The sequence below is a fragment of the Equus caballus genome, chromosome 28, assembly GCF_041296265.1.
Source record: "Equus caballus isolate H_3958 breed thoroughbred chromosome 28, TB-T2T, whole genome shotgun sequence".
Classification (NCBI taxonomy): Eukaryota; Metazoa; Chordata; class Mammalia; order Perissodactyla; family Equidae; genus Equus; species Equus caballus.
Window position 1 is genome coordinate 27028127 of NC_091711.1, and position 15576 is coordinate 27043702.

General features: G+C 35.5%; 1 protein-coding gene across 12 annotated transcripts in view; it reads left to right on the plus strand.

Moving 5' to 3' along the window:
• The window catches only part of CFAP54 (cilia and flagella associated protein 54), a 301315-nt gene that overhangs the window by 235800 nt on the left and 49939 nt on the right, over positions 1–15576 (plus strand). For all 12 annotated transcript variants that reach the window (XR_011433771.1, XM_023631775.2, XM_070254526.1 and 9 more), the window contains 2 exons: positions 11682–11855; positions 13415–13638. Coding sequence is in view for 11 of the 12 variants with exons in the window: in XM_023631775.2 (XP_023487543.2) it covers positions 11682–11855; positions 13415–13638 (398 nt within the window). In the remaining variant the exon portion in view is untranslated. The remainder of the gene's footprint in view (positions 1–11681; positions 11856–13414; positions 13639–15576) is intronic.

Sequence of the window (15576 nt, forward strand, 5' to 3'; positions counted from 1 at the left end):
CGCACTTGGTTTTTTGTGGTCTCTACCAGAGATACGGCATGCTTATACAAGCTGTCAAGATTCTGTTATAAAGGACAGAATCCGCTCCAATTTATTTAAGTGGAAGGAGATTACTTAAAAGACTTTCAAAATCCCTGTGAAGTCTAAAGAAACAAATTCTAGGCTAAGCGTCCAGAAAGGACTAAGCCACATGTAACTGGACCATGAAGGGAACTATAGGTTTTTATTTTGTTTTGTTTTGTTTTATAAAGTGTCGTAGTCCGTTCTCACTGCTATAACAGAATATCACAGACTGGGGAGCTTACGAACAACAGAAGTTTATTTCTCACACGTTTGGTGGCTAGAAGTCCAAGATCAGGCAGCCAGAAGTCTAAGATCAGGATGCCAGCAGATTCAGTGGCTAGTGAGGGCCCGCTTTCTGGTGCATAGATGGAACCTTCTCGCTGTGTCCTCACATGGTGGAGGAGGCTAGGGATCTCTCTGGAGCCTCTTTTATAAGGCACGAATGCCATCATGAGGGCTCCACCTTCACGAGCTAAGCACCTACCAGAGGCCCCACCTTCTGATACCATCACATTGGGGGTTGGGATTTCAGCTTATGAATTTGCAAGGGACACAAACGTTCAGATTATAGCATAAAGGAAGCTGTAGAATCAGGAATCTGCCTGCAACATAGGAAGCCTGTGCTCTAGCTGTGGTGTCGAGAACCACACTGCCTCTGCCAGCATCCACACCAGCAAAAGAGAGATGCCTTGAATCCCATCTCCCGCACCGCTTAGCACAGTTCCAACTTCAAGTCTTGCATGAATGCACTGGAATCGAGATGCTAATCCTGTCTGGGGCCCTAGCTGCAAGGAAACCTCAGGAACGTGGTTTTTATCTTTGTAACTTCTTTGATATGGGAAAGCACATTTGGAGATTAGGATGGATGTTGATTGAGCCAATGTGGTGCATACACTAATACACAGATATATTTTTCCCTTAAAAAATACAAATATTGGTATAACTATTAGTACACACAATTATGCATGTTGCTCTTTTTTCTTCAACTTAATATAAGTGTATCTAATGGGATTTTTTTCAAATCAATACATAGCTTTTTTTTTTTATTTTTTATTTTTTGTAAAGATTTTATTTTTTTCCTTTTTCTCCCCGAAGTCCCCTGGTACATAGATGTATATTCTTAATTGTGGGTCCTTCTGGTTGTGGCATGTGAGACGCCGCCTCAGCGTGGCCTGATGAGCGGTACTATGTCCGCACCCAGGATTCGAACCAAGGAAACACTGGGCCGCCTGCAGTGGAGCGCGCGAACTTAACCACTCGGCCACGGGGCCAGTCCCCGTAGCTTCTTTTATATTGTTGTGTAATAATACACACACACACACACATACACACATACATATATATACACACACACATTGTTATATATATAATTTAATACAAAAGCTAGTATGTATATTGGATCAATTCCCATAAGGGAAATTTCTGGATCAAAGGGTAGATTTGTTTGTAATTTTGATAAACTTTGCCAAATGCCTTTCACAAAGGTTATGCCAGTTTATACTCCTGCCAGCAATTAATAAAAGATCTTTTTTTCCCTATGCCCTTGCTGATAGTGGTATATTATAAACATTTTTTAAACCTTTGTCAATATGTTAGGGGGAAAAAGATTTAATTTTAATTTGTGCGTTTCTTACTAGGAGTAAGCTTAAGCATCTCTTGTATGAACTTTTTGCTCATAATCCTTGCTCATTTTTTCTTGAGGGTTTTTTTGGTGCCTTTTTTCTAGGTATTTGTAGAAGCACTTTATTATAGAAATCAACCCTTTAACTACGATATTATTTGCAAATGTATTTTTCCAATTATCAGTTGTTATTTAACCTTTTTTGTGGTGGTTCTGCACCACGAGGAAAATTTTATTTCTAAATAGTATAAATTGTTAAATTTTTTGCTAACTTCTGGATTTGTGTCATTGTTAGAAAGGTCTAGTCTCTGAGGCTATAAATGAGTTCTCCAATAGACTCTTATAATAATTTATGGAAATCTATTTGGACTATGAAAAGAATGACAAGTGGATATCAATTTAGTTTTTCCAGATGACTACTCTGTTTCTGTACTTTTTATTCATTTCCTATGCTCTCTCCATTCAGCCTTCAATACCACATTGTTTTAATTATTGTAGCCTTAAAATATATTTGTTCTGTTAGGGTAAATCTCTACTCATTACTCTTTCTTTTCAAAATTGTCTTTTATGGCTCTTATTTTTTTCACTTTGGAAGTAGTTTGTCTAAGTTAAAAAACTTCTCTTGTATTTTTATTGGAGTTGCACTACTTCTAGACATTAACTTGGAAATAACTTACATTTTTATGGTATTGAGTCATTTTAACCAAAAATCTTGTGTATTTTATGTCCTATGTTTTTTAGTTCATCTTTTTTTTTAAAAAATTTTATTAGTCCCTTAGGAGTGTGTTAACATTTTCTTCAAATAGGTCTTGTGTTTCTTGTTAGATTCATTTCTAGATATTTTATCTTTTTATTGGTATTGTACATTGTTTTCATTATATTTCTACTGGTGGTTGTTTTTATATATAGTGATTATTGATGTCTATATTACTTTATTATCTTTAGATGTTTTTCTCCAGTTGATCATTCATGAACAAAGTCGGGGGCAGCACACATTTTCTGCGAAGGGTCAGATAGTAAATATTTCAGGCTTTGTGGTCTCTGTTTTGACTACTCAGCTCTGCTGTTGTAGTGTGAAGGGAACCGTAGACACATATAACGAATGAGCGTGGCTGTGTTCCGTTAAAACCTTACTATGGACATGGACATTTGAATTTCGCTTAACTTCTGCAAGTCTCAAAATATTATTCTTCTTTTGAGGTTTTTCAACTGCTTAAAAATATGAAAACCATTTTTAGTTGAAGGGTCGTATATAACCATGTGCAGGCCTGATTTGTTTGGCTCATGGGCTGTAGCCTGACACCCCCGGACAAGGTGAATAAAGGTCTCTCCCTGGGAGAATTCTGTTTCTTTTCTTATATATGTCGTTTTTAAAAAAATTGTTGATAGTGTGTTACTTAGGGTGTGAATATTCTTAACTCTTATATCTTTCTTGTGAATTATATCCTCTAACACTATAAAGTTTCCACTCTTGTTTCACTTAGTGCTTTTTGGCCAGAATTCCACCTTTTCTGAAACTAGGTTCACAAATATTGCTTTTTTTGGTTTACATTTTCCTAGTACACATTTGTCTATCCTTTTATTTTCAACTTTTCTAAATAATCTTGTTTTAAATATGTCTCTTACATTGAACATAGAGCAGGGTTTTCTATGTTTTAAAACCTGATAATTTTTTTAGTAAGAGGCAGCTTTAGTCAACTGAAATTAATTGATATGACAGGTATGTTTGACATTATTTTGTATCATTTTAAAATATACATATAATAAATTAGGAAACAAAAACAATAAAATCAGGGGCCGGGCCTGTGGCGCAGTGGTTAAGTGCGCACGTTCTGCTTCTCAGCGGCCCAGGGTTCGCGGTTCCGATCCCGGGTGCGGACATGGCACCACTTGGCACGCCATGCTGTGGTAGGCATCCCACATATAAAGTAGAGGAAGATGGGCACGGATGTTAGCTCAGGGCCAGGCTTCCTCAGCAAAAATGAGGAGGACTGGCAGTAGTTAGCTCAGGGCTAATCTTTCTCAAAAAAAAAAAAAAAATCTAAAAAAATAAACCAATAAAATCAAAATGTTGTAATTTCAGGGGCCGGCCCAGTGGCATGGTGGTTAAGTTTGCACGTTCCACTTTGGTGGCCTGGGGTTTGCCGGTTTGGGTCCCGGCTACGGACCTACACACCACTTATCAAACCATGCTGTGGCAGGTGTCCCACATATAAAATAGAGGAGGATGGGCACAGATGTTAGCTCAGGGCCAGTCTTCCTCAGCAGAAAGAGGAGGATTGGCAGCGGATGTTAGCTCAGGTCTAATCTTCCTTAAAAAAAATAATAATAATTAAAAAGAAAGTTGTAATTTCAGGGAAAAGAACAATAAACTATTAACCAACTTATTTAGGAAAATTAATTACAGGCAGGAAAAAACCCCCCAGAAATGATAAATGATAAGAGGAAAGTAATCATTGATATTGAGAAATTAAATTCAGAGTTTTTTTGTTTAAACAAATAAATTTGAAAGCCTTTATAAAATTTATAATTTGGGGGGAAATTTTAATTTACCCAAGTTTACTTCAGAATAGGTAAAGAAAAAATTAGACAGTTCTATTATTATAGAAGAAAAAGGTTATGTTAGGAATTAAAACTGAAAAATTAAAATTTATTAATTAATTTTAAAAGAATAGTAATAAACCCAGTACAAGTTAATGTAAATAACAGGGTAAAAAAAATCTCTTTAATGTCTGGCTTAATAAAAGATAGCTGGACTCTCATACCTACTTCTTCCATCAATCTGTTGCAATATAATGTTTTGATTGAAATATGTAAAGAAAATCCAGCCTCACTTAGATATGTAGTTAGAAAAGGGAGGAGTATTTTAAGAGCCTTTTCAGATAGTTATAGATAGTCTTCTTTGATACCAAAACAACACTGGATAAGTGATAGTTTCTTAAAGGTTGGCTCCGGTGTAGAATATGAAACAATATCATTGACCTTGTTGTACTCTGCGTTAAAATACATTAGTCTGTTTTTCCATTTGAATGTATCTTTTACTCATCCATGATTTTATAACATCGTGCTTTAGACATTTGGAAAATGGTGATCCCCTGGGTTATGCAGAACTTCTAAATATTGGTACAATTCATTGGACAGTTTTTAAAAATCAAATTTTAAAACTATCACCACCATTCTTATCAGAATAGTCTAAGTATTGGGAAGTTCGTGGTGGCACATACAAATTTTCCAAAATTCTAAGTTTTTACTTAAAAACTTGAAATTTATCATTGGCAGCAAATGCTGTCAGTTGTTTTCCTTGAAGTCAGGCTTACTACTTTTATCTTTGTGAAAATGTTTGCCACATACCTAAGTCTGAAAATGCTTAGTTTGTCTTGTCAGTTGTTCTTTCTGGTGAAAATGGTGTTCCATGGGGAAAAAGAAGCAGCACATTCTGCTTGTAACTCAAACAACCACACAAGTGCTTTTTCTCAAGACAGCCATTGTACTTCTGTATGCACCAGAAATATTTTATGTGTCTTCCCACTTTATCACATGGAATATGAAAAAGATGTGTATTCAAGGGTCAATAGATAATAACGTTAACTTTTACTGCTTCATCAAGGATATGCTAACTGAAACTGGCATTTTAATTAATGTATTCATTTTACTATGAGTGCACAGCAATGAAGAATGCAAGGGCTACTAGTGCAGTTTTCTGTCACTGCCTTCCTGGATTCACGCTCAGGACCACAATTTTATTTATCATGGCTTTTGCACCATTAGTGCAAATGTCAACACAGTTATTCCAGGATAAACCACTGGATTCAAAAAAGTTATTCAACACTTTGCTTATTTCACTTGCGTTATTGCCAACCATTGACATAAAAGGAACTCTCCTTTGAATAGTTGGTGCTGGTACTATTAGACAAATATAAACAAAACTGCGAGTCCAAGAGTGTCTATCGATTTGAGCCTTTGTAAGGCAAAAGCACAATTCTGTAGTTGTTACTAACTGAGTCTTCGTGTTGACAGCAACATCTTTAATTCAAGTTATTTTATCATTGGATAGTGCCACGATTTTGTTTACTGGATTTTCAACCCGTGGAGATTATTGCAAACAGGGCATTTAGGGCTTAGACCTCAGGATGTGTATTCAGCAACGTCAACTGCACGGGATTTTGTTAGTCTCTAGGCTTTTGCGTGCATTTCTCTAGCCGATATAATATGATAACTTACTCTATGTGATGCTTCCTGGTTTTTCATTTGTAATTTAAAAAGCTGTAACAAATTGTTTTTGGCTTTTAAAGAGCTCATCACATACACATTTAGTTTTCTATTCCTTTTTCTTTAAACTATGACAGTTGGTCTTAAGATACCTCAACTTAACTGGCACCATAATACTATTTTAAAAATGTGTAACTTACCATCAAGAAGTATAGATTGCTATTTCTTTCTGAGATTTACATCTTAGCATCATCTTCTGTCTCCTTTGTGCCCTCTACTTGATGACAACTGCTTTGGGAACAATTCCACGCGTCTTGTGGTTTGGGGTTTTAGCTCTTTCCTGATTTATTGAAAATAGAATTTGTGTTTTTGTTACTTGTTTTCTGTGTTGCTTTGGAATGATTTCCAGGAGGAGAAAGGAACATGCCAATATCATGCGAACATCTTCAAGCTGGAAGTCACCACAAATTATTTTTTTGTATTATAACAAAAACATGGAAAAAAGCACAAATCATGAAGAAACAGCTTGATTAATTATCACAAAGGAAATGCCCATTTAACCGTCCTGGGTCAAAAATAGAACAAATCCAGCACCCCAGAAGTCTATATTGTCTCCCCTCCCGCACCTACGAGCTTCCCTTTTTTTTCTGGCTTTATTGAAATATAATAGACACATAACATTGTATAAGTTTAAGGTGTACAGCATAACGATTTGATACCATGTACATGTTGTGAAATGACCTTAACTACAATAAGTGACACGTCCTAACCTCTCTTCTTTCTGATTTCTAACAGATAGATTAGTTTTGCCAGAATTTGAGTTTTGTGTAAGTGAAATATACAGTCTGTATTCTTTCGTATCTGGCTTCTTTTCTTCAACATTATGTGATTCATCCTTTTGGTTGATGTAATAACACAGTTAGTGTTTATTCTACTGTTGATAAATATTTGGGAGTTATTGTGAACAACACTGCTATGAATACACTTGCACATTACATTTTCGTTCACAGACGTGCACATTTTTATGTATATGCCAAGGATTGGAATTGCTGGGTCATAGGTATATGTATTTTCAGCTTCGGTGAATACTGCCAAGAAATTCTCCAAAGTGGTTTTAGTTTAAAATTTACCTGATGACTAAAAAAGTAGGGCGCTATTATGTATACTATTGGCTTTTGTGTAGTCTTTTTTGGGAACTCCTTATTTAAGAATCATGCCAATTTTTCTTGGAAATTTTCTGTCTTTTTCTCAGAGATATGGAGAGCTTCTTTAAGTATTCTGGATCTGACCATTTTGTAGATTATATGTATTGTGAATATCTTTTCCCACTTTGTGCTTTGCCTTTTCATTCTGTTAACGTTTTCCCATTTATAAATCTTTTCTTTAATGGTTTATGCTTCTTGTGTTCAGTTTTAGAAATCTTTTCCTATGCAAAAATCATAAGGATGCCCTCTTATGTTACCAGCTTTGTTTTACTTTTCACATTTAGATCTATAATTCATCTGGCACCTTTTCTTGTGTATGGTGTGAGGCTGAAGTCGAGATTAATTTTTTTCCGTATAATATACAATTGACTCAGAACCTTTTATTGAAAAGACCAGCCTTCTTCACAACACTGCAGCGTCACATCTGCCAGAATCAAATGCCCACATATGTGGGCTGAGAGAGAGAGGCAGGGAATAAACATGTTCTTATATTTATTTCTGTGATGAAATATAAAAATATTATATGAAATATAAGAATATTTTGCAGGGCTGAAAGGAGAGGTGAGTCTTTCAGGTGGAAAGGCCTGCTGTGTTCCAAGCAGCATGAATGAAAAAGACTGAGGCCCAGACACAAAATGAAATTTTAAATCACCGCAAATAACAAGGAGTTCATTAAAAACACTACAAAGGAGGAAAAAATGGTCAAATACAAGTGCGAATATGACTAGCATCAGGCTCTCACCAGCAGTAATAGGTACTAGAAAGCAGTAGAGCAAGGCTTTCGAAGTTTTAAGGGAAAATGAGTTTCAACCAAAATCATGTTTGGCTCCACAATCAGTCAAGGACAAGGGCCTTGTAAGGACTCAAGTGTTTTTCTTTCAGTGAACTTTTTAAAATGAAGTTAGTACTTGGAAATGTACCTCAGCACACAAAGTTGCAAAAAAGAACAAAGAAGTATATGCAAGATAGAAAAAAGAGAAAAGAAAAGGAAGGAAGGAAAGGAGGAGGGAAAGAGGAAGGGTGGCAGAAACCGTCTGTGTTGCTGGCCATGCAGCAGCTTAGAAATACATCAGTACGAATGAAAGCAGCAAGTTTGCAACCTCAAGAATGTATTCAGGGAGCACGAATGGATTCTAGGCAGCAGGAAAGTGACTAAAAAGCTACAAGATGTTAGGAAGATGGTGAAGAATGCAAATGTTGCTTTTTTCAACAAGGAGAAAAAGGCATTCAGAAATTCTAAGAAGAAAATTCTCTTCAAGAATTCATGGTCCAAATTTGAAGCCAATTACAATATGACATGATTTTGAAGAATTGGTCTAAGTAAAAGCAACCCAATTGATCTTGGTGCTAAGAACTGCATCCTTTGGGGGTCACAGGGTTGTGACACTCATCCTCAGTGAAGGAGATTTAGTCATCGCAGTGAACAGTACTTATACAATCATAACTTAAGCATTATTTATTGATTTACAACTTGTAGTTGAAACAAAGAAGGGTTTGTTATGGATACAGAACAGAAAGTAAGTGTTATTGACTTTGAAGATAGAAAACCTGGCAAGTGGAGGGAGGTGAGGGGGTGCAGATGTTATTAGCTTACAAAGACATCAGGAGATAGTGATCATATTAGAAATAGAAAAAAAGAACTTTTAGGACATTGATAGACTTATATAAAAATAATAGGGGAACTAAAAATGTTGATATAAGTATAAAAATTTTGAGGTGAAGAGGAGTGTTATGTGAGCTAATACCTCATCTGTCACAGAAAAAAGTCAGTAGATCTATTTTCTAAAACTGATGATCCAGGCAATTGCTATAAGGGAATTATTTTAAGAGCCAGAACTAACCATTAAAAGAAGTATAGTAGACAAGGTTAGAAATACTTGCTTCCTGTGATAGGAATTTTTAGTTTTGATCATGCAAGTGTATAACTTTGTTCAAAATAAACAGTGTTAAAAGATATATCATGTCAAATTGGATTATTTCCAGAAGTGAAATATAACTTGACATTAGAAAATGCGTTAAATGAAATAACTACATTAACAAATGAAAATAGAAAATAATCAACTCAAAAAGTTTGGAAAAATTCAATAAAATTCAACAGCCATTCATGATTTTAAAATAGTAGTTAAAGATCTCCTTAATTTGAAAAAGTTAAAGTGGGGGAAAAGAACTACTGGACATATACTTAATATTCAAATACTAAAATTATTCTCTTTAAAAGCAGGAGTATGATTGCTATCACACTTCTATTCAAAATTGTTCTGCAAGTCCTGCTCTGCACAATAATAAGCAAAAGGAATAAGCAATAAGGGATACAAGTAATGGGAATGAAGAAAAAGCTGTCATTAGCTACAGATTATTCACATGGACAATTCTCAAAATCTATAGACCATAAGAACGTTTAGCAAGATTGCTAAATATAAAATTTTCTTTCTATACACCTTTAATAGATAATGCACTTTTAAAGGTTATCATTTACAACACTTACATTATACAAAAATGTATGAGATATCCAGGAATTAATGTAACAAAGGTTATAAAACAAAAAAAGATGGAATTTTATTGAAAGAGATAACATACCATGCTTATAGTTAAGAAGACTTGATGTTATCACCAGATGTCAAATCTCCAAGTGATCTATAGATTTAATGTAGTTTCATTAACATTTTCAGCAAGTTTTGATTTGTGAAATTTGACAAACTGATTCTAAAATTTATGTGGAAGAACAAAAGGCAAAATTGGTCAAAAGACTCCTGAAAAATAACAATCTAGTAATTCTACTTCCGGGAAATTTGTGCACATATGTACCAGCTAATATATACTTAAATATTCATAGCAGCCTTGTTTATAATAGCAAAGATAAAAATGCAATCAAGAAACCAAAAATTAGAAGTGATCCATATGTCCATTAACAGTAGGACAGATAAATAAATTGTGGTATATTCATATAATGGAATACAATACAGCAATGAAAAAGCAATGAATTATGAAAGCATAATGTTTAGTGAAAAAGTAATATCATAGATAAATTCATGCAATGTGATTTTCTCCCTATAACATTCCAAAAAGACAAAATTAGCAATGTATTACCTTTTAAATTATATGTAATACATAATATATGATTAAAGGGTAAAGGAAAGCTATGGAATTATTAATACAAAATTTTAGGTAGTGGTTATTTCTGGGAGATGGGCTCAAGCAGAGGGAAGGAAATGGGATTAGAGAGAGGTTTACAGGGTACTCCAAAAGTACTGGGAATATTCTGTTTGCTAAACTGGATGGTGAGTAGATGGTGATTCATCTTATTATTCAAGACAGCAATACATAGACCATTAACCATAGAAGATTCTATTCATCTTCCCTCCCTTTCTCCCCAGAGGCAGCCAATATCCTAACAAAATATTTTATTTGTGTATATGTGTATGGATGTACATATATAATACAAAATACACTGAGTTTTTTCAAATTTATATGAATGGTAGTCTATATATCATCTTTAACCTGTTCGTTAACTCAGTATATGTTGTCAAGATCTATCCTGAACCATCCTTATCATGCCCCTCCCTTTTTTTTTGATGAGGAAGATTGGCCCTGAGCTAGCATCTGTGCCAATCTTCCTCTGTTTTTTGTATGTGAGATGCTACCACAGCATGGCTTGATGAGCAATGTGTAGGTCCCCACCAAAGATCTGAACCTGTGAAATCTGGGCTGCCGAAGCAGAGGGCTCAGACCCAACCACTATGCCACTAGGCTGGCCCCTTATATGCCCATTTTAAAGATGAGGAAATTAAGACTCAGAAGGTCAACATCCCAGAGACCTAAGGCACAGAGAGGTTCAAGTTCACACTCTAGTGAGTAGTACAGCTGGAATTTGAACCAAGCCACTACACTATACTTTCTCCCTAATAGATCTAATTAATTCATTTTAAATGCCATCAAATGAATAGACTTCTGTTTATTTTTCCAAGTTTCCATTGTTTTTGATATTGCAAAGAACACTACCATGAATATCTTGTGCAAGACTCCTATTATACATATACGAGTATCTGCATTTTTAATTTTATTAGATCCTGTCAAATTGCTTCCCCAAAAAGTTGCTCTCACAAATAGTGTTTGAGAATTTCGGTTTCCTCACCTTGTTACCAGTATTTATTATTTTCAGATTTTAGTGTCTGTCAGTTCCTGAGGGATATGAAATAGTATTTCATTTTAATTTGCATTTCTCTGATTTTTAGTGATGCTAACATTTTGGCCATTTGGACTTCCTTTTCTATGAGTGGCCAGTTGAAATTCTTTGCCCACTTTTCTGTTGAACTGTTTGACTTTTTCTTATTGATTGGTGCAAGGTCTTACACATATTAGAGAAAAACAATTCATATGTGTGCTACATATCTTTTCTCAGTCTATGGTTTGTCTTTTAACTTTGTGTTTGGTGTATTTTGTTATACACAAAAATTTTAAATTGAATGTATTGCCATTTGTCAATTTTTTCTTTATGAGTTGTGGTCATTTTTTTTTCATAAATGGTTAGTTTTCAAGGAAAGCATAATATTTGTCTTACAAACCTTTTTTTTTTTTACTTTCAGATAACTACCAAGTTGTCTTCCCGACTGGCTATACACTTTCTTACCAAGGTGAAGACATGGATGATGACACAGATTCTACAAAAAAGACTCAGACTAAAGTAGATATTACATGGATTCTTCTACTGCGCTACTATATTCACCTGCAAAGGATTAATAACATGAGCAAACTACTAGGTAGGCTTTTGATGTGTCAAGAAAGAACAAATTCCTTTCCAGTTCTGGTTTAAGTCATGTGTCTTATTTGGAATTATAAAATACTTTTGACATCTTTCTGAGTGAGCTTTCATCAGAAGATGAAAATTTCAGGGGTTCTTAACTTGAGTTACACGGATCTGTGGATAGAATTGTATTTCAATGTAATTGATTTCCTTTGACATTTCCCATATTTTATTTCATGTGTTTAAAAACATTGTTATAAGGAGGCATCCAGAGGCTTCCCAAGACTGCCAAAGTGGCCCATGGCTCACAACAGTTAAGAATCACAATGATCACAATGTGACAGCTTATAAAATGAACAAATGAACTTTTGGCTTTGATGAGGGAGTGTTCCAGTATCCAGTATGAAAGAGACGATACACATGGCTTCAGAAAGGATATTTAACTCCACGGAGTTGTTCTGTTTTGTTTAGTTTTTTGTTTTATCGTTGATGCTGTCTAAAGGATATCCAGAAAAACTGATATAATATGCTTCACCTCATCCCTTTTGTGATTTTGTCATGATGTGTATTACTGTGTTTAGTCTGTGCCCATGGAGTTGGTGATCCAGTGGGTTTATCAGTGCAAACAGTTGGGAAAGAGAGTTTGACCCACATCAGGGCCCATTGATGGAGAAGCTGGCAGGGCAAATAGGCTGAGTCACAGAGTGGCTAAGCACAGTTGTCAGGAGTTAGCAATGGGATAGACAAGCCCTCAGCAAAGTGTCAAGGGTGAGAGGTGTATCTTGATGGGGGCAAGAACGACGGAAGTTCAGTAGCAAAGGAAGTGGACGTGAGCCAGGGTACTTGATGTGGGCGACGCCCTGCCCCGTGTCAACTCAGCTCACCTTTAAATTCACCTGCTGGCACTTCCCTTGTCAAGTACTCGTGTTTTGCTGTCCTTTCTGCTCTGGGCTTTCTCCGAAGCTACTGAGGCTTCCCCAACCGCAGGCAGGACAGCCTGGAAGTGCCAGGGATTCCACACACCCAGGAGTAACCTTCAACTAAGGAAGCAGGGAACGGGTAGATAAACATTCCAGCTTCCCAGTCCCTTGATGAGACAATTTTACATGTTTTTCCCAGAAGGTCCCCAGCAAGACTGAGCCCTCATTGTCCTCAGCTGTAGCCCGTTCATTCACTCACTCTCACTGGCTCTTTTCTTTTCTCTATCACACTTTTCCTTTCTCTCACTTCTGCTCCTTGGATCACTTTTCAAAGAAATTGCCTACACTTAAATTCTTCCTTTAAGATCCGTTTTGAGAAAAGCCTTAAAATAGTAGATAGAATATTTTGCATTGTTAAGACTTGGACCTTAATGCAATATCCTCACATGCTTCTAACTAAGATTTTCTTTCCTTCCTGCACCAAGAGGCAATTCCTTTAGTGTATAAGCTCTAAAAATGGAGGAAGGTCATGGGCAGCCACTAGCCGAGGTGGGGATATACAAAGATAGTGGTTAGTGAGCAAATATCAACAATATTGAGACCATTCTGTAATCTAACATGACTCTAAATTAAGATATTTTTTTTCTTCCTTAAGCATCTCAGAAGCCAGGATCTGGAATTTCTTTGCCAGATGATACACTTCTCACGTCCCTTTTCAATTCTGGGTTGATTTTGCGCCAAAAAGAAATGCATTTTTTCCTTAAAAAATTCTTACATCTGTATTCTTCCTCTTGTATTGATGAATTTCCAAGAGAACTATTCCAAGAGTCGGAAACTCCATCCTATTCAGAAAAAGTCTTATATGACTCATCAGCCAAGGTAATGTTTTAAAACATTATATATTTTTGTAAAACTTCTTAGAATCATCCTTGTATTTCTGCAGGAAGCGCATTAACCTCAGTGCTAGCACAAAGATTTCTAGTTTCCCCAGATTTCCTGGGAAGGCTCATTTCTGTTTTACCGTATAGAGAAGCCAACCAAGCATCCTGGATTTTTAGAAAAGTTCACATATCAAATGTTCTGTTTTGCTGCTCTCATAAATCTTCGGAATGTCTCAGAATTTTCTATATTCTGCACATAACAACATCTCTCAGGCAGCCATTTTGCCAAGAAGTTACACAAATTTCAATATAATTACCCTATAAGAAAACTAGGCCAAGAGTTTCTAAATCTATGCCCTATTTCTGTACCTTTGTTTTAAATGTGTAAGAAGAATCATTCTTGTGTGTATTTTTTGCAATCATGAGTGTGAATGAATACTAAGGGTAAAATTTTTAAATAAAAATTTGAAGGTTTTCTTTGGACAGTGTTATTCAATTGGATGGACTTTCCCAAAATATGTAGTATGGAAAATTCTTTTAAGTTACTGATTAAACAGATATAGAAAGAGGAAAAGAGTTTTTTTTAAGGGTACTAGGTTCTTGAGTAATAGTAATCTTTCAATAAACTACCAAAATGGATGAATTAGAAGTTACTGAAAAAATAAAGGGTTTTATTAAAAATAGGAATGTATATTTGAAATTTGGTACATTCCACAAACATATGTTGAATACTAACAATATGCTGGACACTCTTAGTTGGTGGAGAAAAAGTGGATGGATAAGGCAGAGTCCCCATACATAGTTTTGGTGTGGTAGTAGAGAAACATTGGCAGAGTTAGAAGAAAAGAAAATTACAGTACTTCAGAGATGCTTTTTAAGAGAAAATGGCAGGGTTAATAGCAAAAAGAATATGAAAATTAAAATATATTTGGTATATTGTCAATAGTATGTAGGGCTGATTGCCAAAGGATAGATAAAAGGAAGTTATCCAAGATGGAGATGATGAAGTAATGAAGCTTATGACGATAGGAAGGGGAAGAAAGAGATGGATGTAAAAGATATTGCTTAAGTAAAATTGAAAACAAAACAAAACAAGTTAGTGATCCTTTGGAGATGGCAAGTGAAGAAGAGGGAATCATCAAAGTCTGTTCTACCATTTGGAACCTCTCTCTGTGGTCATTAGAGCGTGGTAACACCATTAGCAGATACAGTGGAAGCAGGAGGAGGAGAATGTTTGTGGAGAAGACTGGAATATTCTGCTCTGTAGGTATAGATATTCAAGGAGAAAACTCAAGTGGACATAGTGTATTGTAAGTTTCCCATATGTATTTGTGAAATGAATAAATCAAGTCATTTGCATAGAATTCTTTCAAAACTAGAAAAAAAATCACTCATTTATTTTGAATGATCTTGACTTTGGATTTCACCATATAGCATTTTAATTTTTGCAGTTATAGACTTGCTCGTACTGGACATATCCATGTTTCTGTTGTCAGCTATCCCAGAGAAGTGACTTGAAAATGTGGCTTATTCCAAATTGGGAACCGTTGCTCATCATATCCTACTAGAAAATAGCAACCTTATGTCTTGGGCAGATAATAATGAATTCTTTAAAAAATCACTCTTGAACAAGAGAGTGGGGTGACTGTTAATAAATTACGACTTTAAAAAGTAGTCGAAAGAGCCACTCAGGAATATTTAAGAATTCAGTTAAAGAAGTGCTTCTCAGTTAGGGTTATGGAGTTGCCCCCGGGGCAGTGTGTTGGAATCCACACAGGAGGATTTTTCACATTACTTCCCAGATACTGGGATATTGGGATGCCCAGTGCCCAGCACTCCCATTTCCTGCCCAGATTCTAAATCATTTGAGAAATAAAAGACAGACTGGGATTAAAAAATACCCACCTTTATGAGTCATAAAGTTATTGTAGGATAT